General features: G+C 35.4%; 1 protein-coding gene across 4 annotated transcripts; it reads right to left on the reverse strand.

Annotated features, from left to right (window-relative positions):
* Positions 1–2,118: 2,118 nt before the first annotated feature.
* On the reverse strand, positions 2,119–10,954 carry LOC135605207 (receptor-like serine/threonine-protein kinase SD1-8). Of its 4 annotated transcripts, none has more exons than XM_065095007.1 (9): positions 10,624–10,942; positions 7,712–8,893; positions 7,099–7,221; positions 5,905–5,997; positions 5,498–5,616; positions 5,212–5,422; positions 2,967–3,207; positions 2,727–2,877; positions 2,119–2,636 (listed from the first exon to the last, which is right to left on the reverse strand). In XM_065095007.1, exons 1-9 carry the CDS (start codon positions 10,808–10,810, stop codon positions 2,349–2,351), a joined length of 2,595 nt encoding a protein of 864 aa, XP_064951079.1. In that variant the 5' UTR covers positions 10,811–10,942; the 3' UTR covers positions 2,119–2,348. The 4 variants fall into 4 exon arrangements, with proteins under 4 accessions (XP_064951079.1, XP_064951080.1, XP_064951081.1 ...); XM_065095008.1 differs by lacking the exon at positions 10,624–10,942 and adding an exon at positions 9,858–9,912; XM_065095009.1 differs by lacking the exon at positions 10,624–10,942 and adding an exon at positions 9,051–9,851.
* Positions 10,955–17,522: the final 6,568 nt, after the last annotated feature.

Genomic DNA, 17,522 nt, shown 5'->3' on the forward strand with positions numbered 1-17,522 from the left:
ACGGTCGAGATGTGAAGCTGGTGGGCTCCATTTGAAGACTTACCATCGGAGACGGTCTCTCTCTTCTCATTAAATCGGACGGTCAGGTCGTTTACGATGGAGCTGGAGCCCACAATGACGTGACGGCCCAGATTTGAAACTGGAGTGCTCTCGGTAATCCAAAAAAAATACGACACGCTTAAAACGGACGGTTGCGCTATTACAGCGGAGGACGGGCCCCACGAGAACCGACGGCTGAGATGCGAAATTGGAGAAATCCGTTCAGAAAGTAATGCGAGAGCGTTTCCTTCTCGATTCCGAGGAGCGCCGTTTCGACCGAAAAGTGGACCCCACGGGAACCGACGGCCCAGATTGAAAATTGGGGGTTGCAATCTCAGATGCAGTACAGGAGATGGATTCTCTTTTTATTTTATGTATTTTATATTAGATTGTTCGTTTCTTGGGTCATTTATTAGTTGTTTTTTCTTTTTGGTTTAATATATGTGCTTCCTATCAATCCTTTCTCATTATTTTTGTTGTCTTACATTTCCATTACCATTGTTTATTTTCTTTCGTTAATACAATTCACTATTGGATCCTATGAATACATATGAACGATTTGAAAAATAATAATGATAAATTTTAATTATCCATTATTCACAGTCCGTTGATATCTCACTAGCATAATATTGTTTAATGGTAAGATATTATAGCTGGTCTAATCTTATTATAAACCTTCAAATGAAAATGAGAGAATAATTTCTTGGATTTCTTTTAAGGAGTTTAAAAATTAATTAAAATTTTTTTAGATCCCTTCGATATTTGTATTTTTCTTTGTACCTTTTTATCATATTTTTTATATTATAACAAGAATAATAACAAAAACTTAATTTCTAATTATTTGAGATTAATTACATGGATCTTTTTTATATCTATAAAAAGATATATACTTAATCATAATATTTATTTTTTATAATACTTTTTATGTAAAATAAATTTTAAAACAATTATATTGGATTATAAATAATATAAGATGGGAGAAATTGAAACTATAACACTCCATTTAGTTAATAAAATTAAAATTGACTTATGAGGGTAAATTAAGATTAATTTATAAGGGTTTAATTTAACACTATAATTCCCTCCTATAGAAAAAAAAAAAAAAAAAAAAAAAGGCCTGCAAACAATATTTCTATTAGGGGGCAAAGATACACATAAACACATTATAAAAGTTAAAGAAACTAGAAATTTTTTGTACTTAATTTAGGTTGTCTAGTCAGAACATCTCCATGATAACAATGATAATGATAATACTTGATTGCCAAAATATATTTCCTAATTTTGTTTTGCTCTGATAGTTCATCCTTCTAACCCACCCCAAAATATTTCACCTAGATTATAATAATTAAGCAGGTTTTTCTATCCAAATTATTTTGGAAACCTTATATAAATGTGTGTATAAACCTATGACCGCGTTAGAAGAGATTGAAATAAACCTAAAACTAATTTAATAAATATTATAAGTATACATTTAAATAATTTTAATTTAATTAATGATATAATTTTTTGACTGTCTGACAAAAGATCCACATAGCTGCCTATAAATAATTTTGATATTATATATACTCATAATATCCACGAGAAATTTAATTTATCTATTGAATAATTTTGATTAGTTTAGGTTAGTCTCGATGTATCCTAACTTATGTGATAATATCTACTCAAGACAAAGAATTGAAGATTGAAAATATTGACTTCAATTTTAAAAACTCGTGTCTAAAAAAATAAAAGAGTATTAATCAAGAATATTAATATTATTTTTTGAATTAAGTCAAAAATATAATATCCTTCAACTCATTATACACTTTTTATAATACAATTGTAATTTTCGAATTTTTTTCTCTTAAACTTATATAAAAGGGCTGAAATATTATAATGCATGATAAGAAAATAAATCCACTCCCACATAACATGTGAATAATGTAAGATCCCAATTATTTTTCTTCCAATGATATGATTTCATCATCTACATATGAAAATGCGATAAGTTTTCTCAAACAAGATCTTCATGAAGTCTGATGAAAAAATTTCATCACTCATACTGTACCTACAGTTTGAGATGACTTATTATATGAAGGGTGATCGAATAAAGGCTCTCATCAAATCTATTAATAATTCTTGTCATACATACATAATCTGATATATCACTACCATACCAATTAAATATCGAACCAATATTTAAATCCTTGAACCTATAGAGCCCTACAAGCAATTTGACTACTATACTAAAAAGAATTTCATTCACCGTGCACAGCAAAACAAACATGCATGGATCAATGAAGACAGATTCCATAAGAGAAGAAAGAAGATTACATATCAGAACAAATTTCATCCATGACACTCATTTGAATAATGGACGATCGTTCTTCTTCAGAACTTGCCACTAAAGTGATCGGCTCTTTTGGTGAAGTTAGTTGCGGATCTTCATTAGTTAGCATCATCACAACCTCTGCCATTGTCGGTCTGTCTTCGCTGTTTTCTTGCACGCACAAAAGACCTACTCGGATGCATTCCAAAATCTCCAATGTAGGCGTCCATGAATCGAGCGCTTCATCGAGTATCTCTAGAGTCCTGTCTTCCTTCCATAACTTGAACGCCTGCACGGTCATGCATGTTGAGATCAGTTATCGTACCAGAAGCAACAACACGAAACTAGGGAGTTCCAAGGCACTCGTTACAAGACTTACATGTCCTAAAAGGTTTAGCCGTGAATCTGCCACATTAAGCACTCTATTTCGCTTACCACTTAGGATTTCTAACACTATTACACCAAAGCTGAAAACATCAGATTTGAAAGAAAAGACTCCTTCCGTTATGTACTCGGGCGCCATGTATCCACTGCATGTGATATCTAAGAAATTAGCATACTGCATGATGGCAATACATTGGCATTTGTTGGTTCATTTCAATCGGTGTGTGAAACTTACAGTGTTCCGACTGGTCTTGTAGTATTATTCTCTTCAATGTCATCTCCTTCAAAAATTCTTGCTATCCCGAAGTCGGATATTTTTGGATTCATGTCCTTGTCAAGAAGGATGTTGCTTGGTTTAAGATCTCGATGAACAACCCTCAAGTAAGAGTCATGATGCAGGTATAGAAGTCCTCGAGCAATCCCAATAATAATGTGAAGACGCTTTTTCCACTCCAGCAGTGCACTCTTTGTTTTATCTGCATCAATCCTTCAAAATTATGTTAAATAATCAGAGTAATAGGAAACTCAATTGGAATTTGTTGACCGTGTACATAAGAGAATTGATAAATACATTCCACCTTTCAAGAAAATAATAGTGACTGCCAGAATTATAAGATAAAACTGCAATCATGATATTGTTGACTTCATGTTTTTAATCACAGTTTTAAAAGCCTATAAATGTCCAAAACTTCAATGGGTCCCTTTTCGGTTCAATTTTAACTACAGCTGTAGTGCTAGGCCCTATATCCACATAATCTCACACTTTTCCTAGTAGTTCCCATATATTCAAAATTAGTAAAAATGATATCACATTTGATGGAAATCGAGCCACATTCCAAATCTATATTATGTGTGAAAAGAAGAAATGCCAAATTAACTTGGATTGGAGTTCAATTAAACATGTAATCATTCTAGTCCACCTTGTTTTTAGAATAATCCTAGTACTCTAAATTGAGCTTTTGTAAGTATCATAAGTTGCCACATGATAATCTACTTTATTTTCATTGTTCAAGCCTTCGAGGAGAAAGAAAAGGAAGCCAAAATCTAATAATTACAAATTCAAATTTACAAAGCTTGATTAAGGATCTCATCCCTATAACAAAGTTCAAAGCTAATTACAAAATCTACATATATGAAAACTTATCTCAGTGACATTGGGATTCAGGGGATGTAATTGTTGATTGTAATTTTCTTTAATTATAATCTTGTAAATTTCTTTTTCTACTTGTACCAATGGGTATAAGAAAAGGGGAAAGCAATTACAGCTAGGAAGACTAGTGAATGAATGAAATCGTTTTTTCCCACAACACTGTGAGTGATATGATGCCACAATCTTCTTCTTGAGATGAGTTTGAGGGATTCAGAGGCAATCTGAAACATCTATTTAAGCTCTATCTTCTCCTCACTTTCCCAATTATCCTACCTCTTATATCCTACCATTACATATGCACTAAAGCCCTAAGACCCTACTATCGGATACTTTCCCTTGCCCTTACACACCAAAACCACATAAGCATTGAGAAATCAGAACCACTGGAGAGTTGGCCAAGCTTTGGAAACATGTGGTTCAACCACATGATGGAATAAAGATATTCAAGAAGGGTGGCATCAATGTCTTTCTCTGTCATCATGACCAATATGTGTCTGAACTTTTGCTACTTGTGTTTTCATTATTGTGAATTGTTTCTTCTATGAATTCAGCATGTTTGTTCGTATCCTCCTCTTTGTTTTATCCTCTTTTTATTCTTTACTTTTACCAATCCTATTCTCAATCTCCTTAAGCTTCAGCAACCTTTGAGTTTTCCTACATCAACATGCATGCTTTATAAATTTTTTTGTTGTAAAACTAGAAGCAAATATAAACAAGTGTAAAATCCAAATAATATTATTACAAATCTTACAGGAACTTTTCATCTAAATTAGTCAAATTAAGGACATGTGTATATTCCAGACTGAATAATCAATTAAATTGCAGAAACTTTTGTAGAGATGATGTTTGATTGACACCCCTAGGCCCAGCCTCATGCACAGAGCTCATTCTTTTTCGCAATTATATTACAAATGTTTATACATTTTATACACATTTAAAGACATGATGTCAGTTTGATAAATGTTTACAAGAGTTGTGAAATTGGATACCTTAGGTTCATTACATTGTGGAATTCTGTAGCAGCTAATAAAAAATTGTCATCTACTATGGTGGATGTTTTAGTAATTCTACAGCTTTTGCTACCTTAGGTGCCTATGGTTCATAAATATAAAAACTTTGGAAAAGGAACTTCTGCATCATTTATAATACTATAGAAAATTATTGAAATCAATTTCTCAAACTAATTTGATGTAGCAGTGAAATATTGAATGAAACTAATTTGATGTAGCAGTGAATTATTGAAATCAATTTCTCAAACTAATCATTGAGTTCATCTATTATCCGACAAACTAGGCCATACTAATTCCTAAGATACTGGAGTAAGACTGACCATATATGAAGGCATCCAAACTCTTGTTTTCCATATACTCCAAGATCAGAATGCGCTCATCTCCTTCGATGCAACAACCAAGTAGGCGAACAAGATTCCTATGCTGCAAGTTGGCAATTAGTAAAAGCTGATTTCGGAACTCATCAGGACCTTGTGACGAGCACCTTGACAACATTTTGACAGCGATGTATTTTCCATCTCGCAACACGCCCTGTCAATTGTTGTATTTAAGTCTTGTTTTGTTCATGTAGCATCAAGAAGAATTTTGTAAGACTGAGATTGATACCTTGTAAACAATGCCAAATCCACCTTCTCCGAGTTTGTTTCCAACTGAGAAGTTATTAGTTGCAGCCTTTACGGTAGACAAATCAAATGAAGACAGCACCCCCATCATATTCATTGGACCTTGAAAATTTTTTTAAAGATCAATAAACTCTGAAGTGTTTTCTTTAGCTATACTTGCATCTCATTCCTGACAAGCTTACTCAAAAAAATTCAACCTTCTGATATCTTAGTCTTGTTAAAGAGAAGAAAATTGAGCAAGAATAGCATTCTGAATTCTAAATTTACTGACACAAAAGTTTCATATTAAGAAACGGAACAGTGTTCTGGTGTAATCCAAATTACAATCCTTTTTCAGATCAAGTATTGTTTCTGTTAAATATGTGTGCTCATTAAATAATGACTGCCTACCAGCTCTCTGATCCGCATGTTTTGCAGGAATGCCAGTCCAGTAAGCAAGTCCTTTCGTAGTCTGTGGCTGCTTTGACTTGATCATAATGGTGTCTGTTGCATTATCATCGATTATCAGAGATTGTTGCAGGCAAATAAATGATTTAAAATTCTAAATTAGCAATGAATTGATGTGATATGTGACTAACAGGAATTGGTAATAATCGCTACAAAGCTGCTTAAAGGATCATTATGGATATCATGCTCATAATTGACGATGGACCACGAACTAACATAACCGTGAAGAACATCAAATTAACCTCATATACGTATTTTCTAAACATATGTGAAAACATTGACAAAATGGGAAATCATTAACACAATCAATGAAATATCTAACGGAAGTATCAAATAATACTCACATTAAAAGTCAACGAGTGGCTCACAAAGAACTGATCCAAGACAAACATTGTATATGAAAGTAAATCAATCTAGATAAAAGATCATTTTAGGAAAATAATGGAACCATCTGTCCTGTCCTTTCTCATTTCCTTTGTCGGTTCCATGAAAGAAGAGTTGTTTGATAACCAATGCTGTTAAAGCTATTGAAAACTTGAAGCAATTACAGCAACATAAAGGTATATGATTCACTTCCATATCTACAATTTAGGTTTCATGATACTTGTCGGACAAGCTCTTCGGTTACAAGCAAAAACATATATTTATCTCTGATTGTGCTTCATGTTAGCCTCTCATTGTAGCTATGTCTTAACACTTTTGGCATCTTTCTACAGGGCACAGCACATGTAAACCTTATCATCAACAAATAATTTTGTATCCATCTATAAGTCCCTCTGGCCATATCGTTTATGTTACTTTTGGAGTCATCATAAACGAGCACACTTTAACAATGACTCTACCAATCCGAAAAATGTCAGAGGGCAACAGAAATCGCTTACCATAGCTCACTCAGAAAGATCCAAAGATATTAACTTGTACAATGAGGCCATAATACTGCTACTCATAGTCTTAAAAGTACATCTATACTGCTTCAGAGATATACAGCTGTTGGACGTTGAATCTTGGAAAGAAAAAATATAGAAGTGCATAAAGAATATGCAAAACATGCCTTGTTTTCTTACCCTTCTCCACCACGAGACTACACAATCTAGTAAAGAAGAAAGATAGAAGTGCATGAAGAACCGGCAAAAATACCTTGTTTTCTTACTCTTCTCCGCCACAAAACTACACATATACTTGCCAGCAAAAGAAAGCTCAGCATTGTTGGGATGGTTATGACCAACACAGTCTTCTTAACATGATTGTCCATTGCAGAATCTGTTCGGCATACTTTGAAAATTAGAAAAAACATAAGTAACTCATGCAGCACAAAATTGGATTGCTAAATAAGTTCTACATATCGAGGATTCCAATTTCATGCCGGGTGTTGTAGTACATCCTTCCGCTAATGTACCGACACAGGATACACCAGTAAGTACAAAGGAGGAAGAAGGGAGAAGAGGAAGGACAAGGAGAAAGAGAAAAAAAGAAGACGAGGCAATAGAGGAAGACAAAGATGGAGGAGGAAGAGGAAGAAAGAAAAGGACCCCACTTGATCCAAAGTACTAAGACTAATAAGCATACTTAAGAAATGAATCCACAGAGATGGCTTGAGTTTGAGCTTCTATATCCATTATGGATATGGTCATCGTTTGGGTAGAAACCCATGAAGAGTAAAGTACTCGACACTCAATCTGCTACAAGAAGGAAAGAAGAACAGAGAATACTTTGGCCTTCGGAGGTTCCCCCGATGGAAAAGAATGCTTACCTATGTTGGAAGCCAAAAGCCGAACATAAAGCTGATCCCCTCCTTGATTAAACTTCCTAAGGTCCATCAGATCACCACGCCAAGTCAAACAACCACTCCATGCAGTGACAGCATATGCCATGCAAGAACAATTCTTCAAGCACCAATCGCTACACTCGTTGAGGGTCATGTTGCCATCTGTAGTAGCATTCACAGTATCAGGTAGCTTCACTGATCGCAAATGTAAGAACCCATCGGATGAACAACTCAAAGCCTCTTGTCTCACGCATCCATCAGAAAAATGATTCTGGTACCAATTCGCAGGAGACTTTGGAACAAATCCTTGCAGACATCGGCAGAGAACTGATGAGGTTTCGGTGCAAATAGCATTAGCTCCACAGAAAGCATAAAAGTCACACTGATCTTGTGGCACGGCCCACAGGGAGGTCCATCCACTGCTTGTGGCCGACCATTCTAACAGCTGAAACACTCCTCTGAAATCCATCACAGCCCGAAACAGACCAGAGTTGTTTATGGTATCAAATGAGAAGTAGACCTCTTGCTCGTTTGATAAAAATGCAAACTTCAGCTGGCTAATATTTCCCATCCGTGGAATGCCACTAAACACATGTCCATTCCATGGGCCACTCCGGAAAATTCTCAAGGATTGACCCTTTGTTATAATGATCTCCGGTAGTGTGCCTCGAGTTTCCATGGTGCAGGAGTAGGCACCCGGATAGGGGTCTGTAGCATTCAGCCATGATATGAGCTTTGTTGCATGGTTGGTTACCTTATCCAATCCAAGCTTCATGCCTGGTATCAACGTATCAGTCAAATAGTCAAAGCTTTGCAACTCTGTAGTGTTCGAATCACGATCTTCCAGGAAAAAGTTTCCCGAGTCCGCAAGCCTCACGATGGTATTATTTCCATAGGGCGTGCCCGTAAACCATATAACCATGTCAGAAGCATTGCATAGCTCTAAATTTCCATCACCAGTGAGGTGAAGATATCCAGGAGAAACGGTGACTGGTGCAAGGTTGTTAAGGACCCATAATGCTGTCTTATCTGTGATGTTATGGTACCAAATCCCAACATAAGCGTTACTTGCATCCCCAGGGTTGAAGAAACCAAGCTCGAATTTTCCATTTGCGGAGATCAGGTTCTGCCCGTCGTAAAAATATTCACCTGGAACTATCGTGTCTCCTGCAGTGAGCAGATTTAAAGTGATTTTAGGATACGGTAACATGCACTACAATCATTAGAATGTTCATGTACTTTGAATGATTTTAGGACACCAAGATTTGCCATCTCAGGAACATGCTCAGCTTGATCATGAAAGGAGTGCAATGTACTGACTTACCATGAGACGTTGTTGTTCGAGGGACTAGAGTTCCTCCCAAGAGTCGGAATACCTCCGATCATTGTCCTTGGACAAGAATCCAAGAGGGCAAGCATTGATCACCATGAGCATGCAACATTGTGGTGAGATCACAAGATGGGCCATACAAGGCCAATAATCAGCAAGATGGTGAGAGGAAAACAGAGAGAGTAAACAGTAGACTGGTTTCGGGTCAGCCTGTAGTATTTACTCGTCCAGCCAAAGATTAAAATTGGACCAAATGGTCCGACATCATTTTCTAAAGTATTATTAACCAATGGTATTATTATATTGATTTCCCGAAGGCACAAGATCAAGATTTGAATCCTTCTTTTGTACAACTTGATCCCTCTTCAATCTTAATGCATATGCTAATGATATTACTTACGTCTATCCCATATATGATGTACGAGCAAGACAAGAAAAAATCGATAAATTGTGTACGCTGGGATAGCACGGGGATCGATGGAACGAAATATTTGGGCGGTGGAGTGAGGACAGCTTTTTTTTGACGGGCAGGTTCTCAAAATCCAATTTTTTTTGTGATGGTATAGCCACACAAAAGAAACTTCAGCCCTAATTGTTGCAATCGGTGGCAAAGAGACCGCTCGAATAAATGTTGGGTTGAGAGAAACTCGCACTCGAACAAGTGGGCTGCAACGCTGGGCAACGGGAAAGCTGCACCACTCCGTCGGTGGTAGGACTGAAGGAAACGGACGGGGGGGTAGAAGATGGAGCCGGCCGTAGTCGCGGGGAAGGAGAAGAAGAGGAAAGGCGATAGAAACTTACGCTCAACCGTGAGAGGAACTCTAGTCTCTCGAATCGTCATGATATGCCGCCCCTGAATTATCGCTAATTACACGTTATATTATCCATATTACCCTTATAATTAATTATCTTTAATGTTTTGATCCCTAAATTTAAAAGTATTATTCTGACATCCCTATAATTTCAAAAATAAAACATCAAAAATTTATTTACACTAATATCATAAAAAATAAATAATAAAAAATAATTTTTAATTCTAGTTGACGATAGAAAATGACGTCAATTGGAGCGCTTGTCGATCCCCCTGCTAACATAATCACTAAATGGCATCGTTCGATATCTATGTTTATGTCGCTAGGGGCTTCTATCACTCCCCTACTATTGACATAGTTGTTAATCGATGTCATTAGGGGTTGGAGTTCCTATCGCTCCCCCCGCTATTGACATAGTTGTCGGGCGATATTGCTCAACAATTGCATTGACGGTGGATCGAGTGACAAGAGCTTCGGCCCCTAATAGTGTTATCCTCTGTCATCGTCAATGTCGTTGACGTTATAATAAATGAATCTAGATATTCTTTTTTTATCTTTTGTTTTTGATGATGTTATAATAAATGGATCTAGATATTTTATTTTTATAATTATAAGAATATCAATATAATTTTTTTTAAAGTATAGAGCGCAAAATACAAAAGATAATTAAGGGGTAATATGCAAAAGATATAAGAACATTAAAGGCTGAGACATGAAACGATCATAATAAAGTGTTCGAAACTTAATGATCATACCGAAGTAGCTACTGGCAGCGGACGCATGGGAGGCAGAGAGCAAGTACTTCCGGCTGGATTCTTGGGTGTCGTTGGTCGTGCAGTAGCCGTTGTTGCAGAAGGGATCGGCGGTGGTGGTGGAGGAAAGAGAACAGCGGAGGAGGAGGGAGACGAGAAAGAAAGGGAAGATAAAGGAAGAGGAGGACATGATTGAGCAGATGCATGGTGGATTGGATTCATGGTGGTAATATTGGAGCTGGAGACGGATCGTTCAACGTCACACTTAAAGAGAATTCAACATCTCATTGCAAAGACTATCGACCTGTCAAAATCCATCTCCATCACTCTGGAGATGCATGCAATGGGAACATCGGAGGACGCTCGATGTCACACTTTGGGAATTCAATATCTCATTAGAAAGACGACCGACCTGTTAATCGTGGTGCGGTACTGATGAAGAATTCCCGCGGAACACGTTTGTGGTCTCTGTTCATCCAATAATTTCTCTCTTAGTCAGCAGTCTCCGGTCAAGGCTAAGTGTGGAAAGATTGAGCAAACATGATTCTCATGGTCGAGGGTAAAGTGTGGGAAGATTGACCAGTGGGGAAGGTTTGCATCCCTGCCGGTGGTCAAAGAGTCTGATGATTTTTGAAGCCTTAAATTATTTTGAAATCTGATTTCTTAATATTTTTTTGATCATTGGATTCTCCATTCTCCCAGTAACTTGAAACCTGCCTTATAATGTCTTCTATACAAAATTATTCAGAATCTTATTATAATAAATATCCTTTAAGATTGTTGATAGATTTAAAAGGTGTTGATTAGCATAGCTTATAAAAAAATTGATAGGTCATCACAAGGTCTCGGATGCTATGACCCTGAAAACTTTTGACTTCAGAAGAGTGTCAAGATGCTGATTGCCTAGACCGAGCTTGCCGACCTCTTAAGGAACTATGAAGATTCATGCATAATTCCTTTAATTTTTGATATCTCTCTCTGATTTTTCGAGTGAGATTTGACCGTAATAAATTTAGTAACATTAACGCCGATGTCTCATTCGTTACGAATAACGGATTTGATGATCACAACGAGTCCATAATTTCTCTTACGAAAGAAGACAAAGTTGATGCTTGCTACCGAAACACGAGTCACCGTGGAAAGAGTCAGTAAATACCTGGTTGGATTTCCTCATATATATATATATATATATATATATATATATATATATATATATATATATATATATATATATATATATATAGTAAAAACTTATTTAATTTGGTGTGAGTTTTTAAAAAATGAGTTGGATTGCTGACATCAGTCTTCTACAAGACTAAGTTGATTTGTCTATAGCTTTTTGACACCTCATTAGTGTATTTGTGGGTTTGAATGGTTGGGAGGACTGTATCGACTAGAAATTTAACCTTAGTCTCATAAACAAGATAAAGAGCTGATTCACTCGTAGATGTCTTCCGTGTGATTCGATAACTCCAAAGAGTACTAAGAAGCTTTTAGACTAAGTTTCTTTAGCTTTGATAACCCTTTTATTTAGGCCTTTCAATATAGTTCAATTTGTGATTTTTTTTTTTTTTTAAGATTTGAGGTGCACGATCTATAAGGGAAATCTAAGGGCGACATCGAATGCATAGCGAAAGAATAGAAAATAAAAATCTTTAAAAATTTTAAAAATGTATTCGTCGTCGTGCGAAGATTGGTGCGTAAAATCCGTGAAACTGAATACCACGCGTGAGATAGTTGTGTTACCTAGGGAGATCATATATCCTTGAATCCCTGCAGATATATAGAAGAGGATGAAGGAGGTCAAGGGTCCTCCTCTCTAACGATGATCCACACAATAGGACTGCGACGATGTTCTTTGAATCCTACTCAAATCTCTATGCATGCTATCTGAAGAAGAGAAGAAGAGAAGAGAATAGGAGGTGACAACCAAAAACCTCTAACTTATAAGCCTTTGGTTCCCTCCTATTTATAGAGGTCCCCTATTAACATAACCATAATGGATCCTGCCCTATTGGGTACTAGATCTCCATCTAACTATCCAAGCCTCTTAGATTAGTGGATCTATATCCAATAATCTCTTATTGGCTCTTATTGGATCTTATCCATAGGATCCAATAATTCAGGGGCTTCTTAAATATCCAATAAGATAGGGGCTCCGACGGATATCTCATATCCGAACCTCTACTCATCGCAACGCCTACCATATGTGTGTGACCCTCTAGGCCCATTATCGAGTTGACCGTAAGTCATACCTGTCAGAACTCCTTCTGTCTTAGTGAATTATTATCTCCATAATAATTCACTCGACTCATTGATTGTTGACGTACTAGGACACTACGCCGTAGTCCTCAGACGATATAGGGGAATATAATCCATTAGACCTATCTATCCTCAATTACCGTGTACCTATAGTCTCTCATCCATCTAATATTCTAGAGACCGTATACCGGGCATGGTGCTGTTAGACCCATACGATTTCTAATCGAGTCTTGCTCTAGTCGGATTCTCCCGAAGAACTATTTTTCTCTCAATCCGAATGATCCTAGCTAGGGATTTGTCCGAGTAAGAATTCATGGGACATTCCGTACGGTTATCTCGATGTCCCTCTCGAGTAACCTATGACCGGGATTATATATATATATATATATATATATATATATATATATATATATATATATATATATATATATATATATGCAACAAGCAATATAAAGTGTAAATGCCAAAATATAATAAGCAAAAAAGATTGTGTGTCAAGTCACACGTGCCATCACTCACGTGATTGGCTTGCGTGACACCTATGATTAGCATACATTACACATGTCTGTCTGGTTATTTTGATGTCTCTCTCAAGTAACCTATGACCGAGATTATTTAGGGTTTGTGTTAAAGGTGAATCAATCTCATTATCGTGATCTCATCATGATTCGATTCCCATTGTATAGATCCATAGACATTACAATATATTCATGCAACAGACAACATAAAGTGATAAAATATTAAATAATATAATAAGCAGAAAGAATGCAGGGCACCTATGACTAGCAATCTCCCACTTGACCTAAAGCCAATCACCTATGTGTCTAATTCTTATAAGATCCCTATGATGCTCAAAGACAATATGAGATAATAGCTTTATTAGTGGATCTGCAATGTTATCTTCGGATGGAACTCTTTCCACTACTATATCTTCTCGGGCCACAATCTCTCTAATAAGCTGGAACCTCCTCAGAACACTTCTGATGAGACCCGGGTTCCCTCATTTGAGCAATCACCCCATTATTATTGTAATATAAGGGAATCAACTCCTTGCTGCCCAGCATGACTCCCATACATATGATGAACTTCTTCATTCAGACTCCCTCATTTGCTACCTCTGCTACAGTAACATACTCCACCATTATGATCGAATCAACAGTAGTATCTTACTTGGAACTCTTCCAACATACTGCTCCTCCATTCAGGGTGAACTCATACCCTAAATTAAATTTGCTATCATCAATATCGGATTTGAAACTCGAGTTTGTGTAGCATTCAACCCTGAGTCTATTGCCTCCATATATTAGTAAAAAATTCTTAACCATTCTCAAGTATTTAAGGATACATTTTATTCCTTTCTAGTGCTCCAAGCTTGGATCCACTTGATACCTGCTCATGACACTTTGAGCATGCGTTATATCAGACTTGGTACATAGCATGACATATATGATAGACCCTATCACTGAGGCATATAGTATCCTATCTATGTTTGCCCTTTCTTTAGGAGTCTTTGGGGACATACTCTTAGAAAGTGATATCCCATGCCTCATCGGTATGAGACATCTCTTAGAATTTTTCATGTCAAACATTTTGACAATGAGGTCTATGTACTTGAGTTAGGACAAGCCAAGCATCCTCTTAGATCTATCTCTATAGATTTGAATCTGCAAGATATAGGATGCTTCCCCTAAGTCCTTTATGTAGAAGTGTATAGATAACCAAGTTTTTACTATGGATAGCATTCCTACATCATTCCCAATGATCAGGATGTTATCTATATATAACACTAAGAAGGTGATAATGCTCTTACTTACCTTTCCTGTACACACAAGGCTCATCTTCATTCTTAACGAAGTCATAAGTTCTGATTGCCTCATTAAATTTTATGTTTCAACTTCAGGAAGCTTGCTTCAGTCCCTAAATAGACCTAAGCAATCTACATAAATTATCTAGGCAGTCATTGGACACGAATCCCTCAGGTTGTATCATGTACACCTCCTCCTTGATGTTGCCATTGAGGAAAGTAATTTTTATGTTCATCTACCACATCTTATAATCATAGTGTGCTGCAATAGCAATAAAATTTGGATGGATTTTAGCATGGCAATGAGTGAGAAGATTTTATCATAGTCAACACCTTGATTTTGACGATACCTTTTAGCCACTAGCCTTACTTTATAGGTCTTTACCTTTCCATATACTTTGATCTTCTTCTTGAAGATCTACTTGCAACCGATGAGTATAATATCTTCTAGTGCATCAACTAGGTTCCAAACCTTGTTAGAATACATAGAATCCATCTCAGAATTCATGGCCTCTTGCCACTTCCCGGATTCTATACTCATAATAGTCTCCTCGTAGGTCTGAGGATCAATATCCTCTACATCATCTTCTCTAATATATCTCACATATATTTCAGGAGGATAAGACACCTACGTAAAGTTGAAACTGTTGAATCTCGGATTTTGATGATGACGTCAATTGTCATTTGTTATCTAATCCATATGTTGAGATAAGTGTGCAGGATTAACTACGATGAAAGTAAGACATGCAGTAGGAGTTACGCCGGAGTCAAAAAAATTTAAAAAGTTCATGAAAAAGACTAATTCTAAAAATGAACTTATAAATGATGCAACAACTTAAATAAATCAAAAAAACTGTGAAAGAAGAAGAAAACACTCAAGGTGACTTAGGACAAATTGAGTGCATCCGAAGACGAGGAGCAAACCGATGAAGACGAAGTGAGGAACTTCGCTTTGATGGCTCTCGACGATGAGGTAAATGACTCAACCGAAATGTTTTTACCTTATAATAAATTGCTTGATGCTTTTCATGATTTATTTAATAAATTTAAATTGGTTGATAAAAATTATAAATTACTAAAAAAGGATCATGCTTCTCTTTCTAATGAATTTAAAAAATTTAAAAATGAGCATGATAATTGTATGTTATGCTCTTGCACTAAATGTAAAGAGTTAGATTCATACAAAAAGAAAATTTTGCTATTACAATAATTTAAAAAAATAAAAATTGGTAGCAAATCTTTCTACATAATTCTTGTCAATAAGAGTCATGTTTATAGAAAGGAAGGAATTGACTTTGTGAGTAATACTTAACAAAAACCCACTATCTTCGTTAAATGACCTACATTACATGTTTCCTTTAAAAACAAATGTAATTTTTGTGGTAAACATGATTTTGCATATAAATGTCCATTCAAAAAGTTAGTTCACATAAGTTGGTTTGAGTTCCTAAAGAAACTATGAATTACTTAATACCAAAAGCTAAGAATGATAGATCAAACCATAAGAGATCCAAAGCTAAATGGGTACCTAGAACAAACCCACCATTCTTGTAGACATCTCTAAAATCGAAAGCTAGGAGCAAAAATAAAATTTTGATAATGGATGCTCAAAGCTTATGAACGAAGATCCAACACACTTCATAAAGCTCACTAGTAGAAATAAAATGATTTTAATTAAATATACTTTATGTTTAATGAAATCATGCTTAATGAGTTTATATTTTGAAGTTATGCACGATGATTTTAATGATTTATGGTTTATTGATCATGATGATCTTTATTATGAAATTAGCTTTTTCGGTTTTAAACAATGATGCATGTTTTGATTTGGCGTAAAAAAACTTGGGCATGCTTGTATGAAATCAAATCACTTAAATGGAAAAAAAGGGGGGGAGAATGCATTTTTCTTGAAAATATCTCTAAAGTTTTTCGGTTTTTCAACAAGTGATTCTTAGTGATGAATCTATTTTATGAATCTCTTGAACTAAGAAAGTAATTTTGATGATTTTACAAATTAAATTTGAATAAGTTTTATCCGTATCATCAACTTGATACTTGAGATTTTTTTTATAAATCAAGATCTTTGATCTCCCAAGATTTCTTTTCATTATTTATTAAAGAGAAGTATTATCTAAATGAATGATAATTTTTCTCTTGACTCATTAGAATTAGAATTTGAATTTTTTTTATGAATCAAGATCTCTTACTCTTTATTTTTGTATGATTCTTGCATTTTATTTAATAGAAGATTTTCTATATGAATCATGTGATTTCTTATGTATGAATCAAGATATTTTACCATTCTATTCTCTTATATTTCTTTTTGCTATTTACGAAAGAAGAGATTTATCAAAATGAATTATGTCTTTTGGTATTCAAATGATCTTTGATATTATATCTTTCATGTCATGATTTATTCATAAATTATATACCTCATGATATTTATTTTAAATTTATCTTTACCAAGATGTGAAAATTAATGTAAAGGGAAAAGAATTATAAAATTATATTATTCCCTTCTTTTTGACAATGACAAAGGGAGAGATAAAATTTGCTAGCTTGCATGCTCTAAAATGACGTAAAACTTACTAAATTTTCTATCTTGTAAATTGCAAGAAGAAAGATTGCTAGATTACACATCGCAAAGAAAAGCAAAATTGCTAGGTTATATGTTCTAAAATGATATAAAATTTGCTAGCTTGCATGTTCGAAAACGATGTAAAAGTTGCTAAATTTGATTGCTTGCACATTGCAAAAGGAAGTAAAACTTGCTATCTTGCATATCGCAAAGAAAAGCAAACTTGCTAGCTTACGCATCTCAAAAGAGAAGCAAAGT

This window comes from Musa acuminata, chromosome BXJ2-2 (genome assembly GCF_036884655.1).
Source record: "Musa acuminata AAA Group cultivar baxijiao chromosome BXJ2-2, Cavendish_Baxijiao_AAA, whole genome shotgun sequence".
Classification (NCBI taxonomy): domain Eukaryota; kingdom Viridiplantae; phylum Streptophyta; class Magnoliopsida; order Zingiberales; family Musaceae; genus Musa; species Musa acuminata.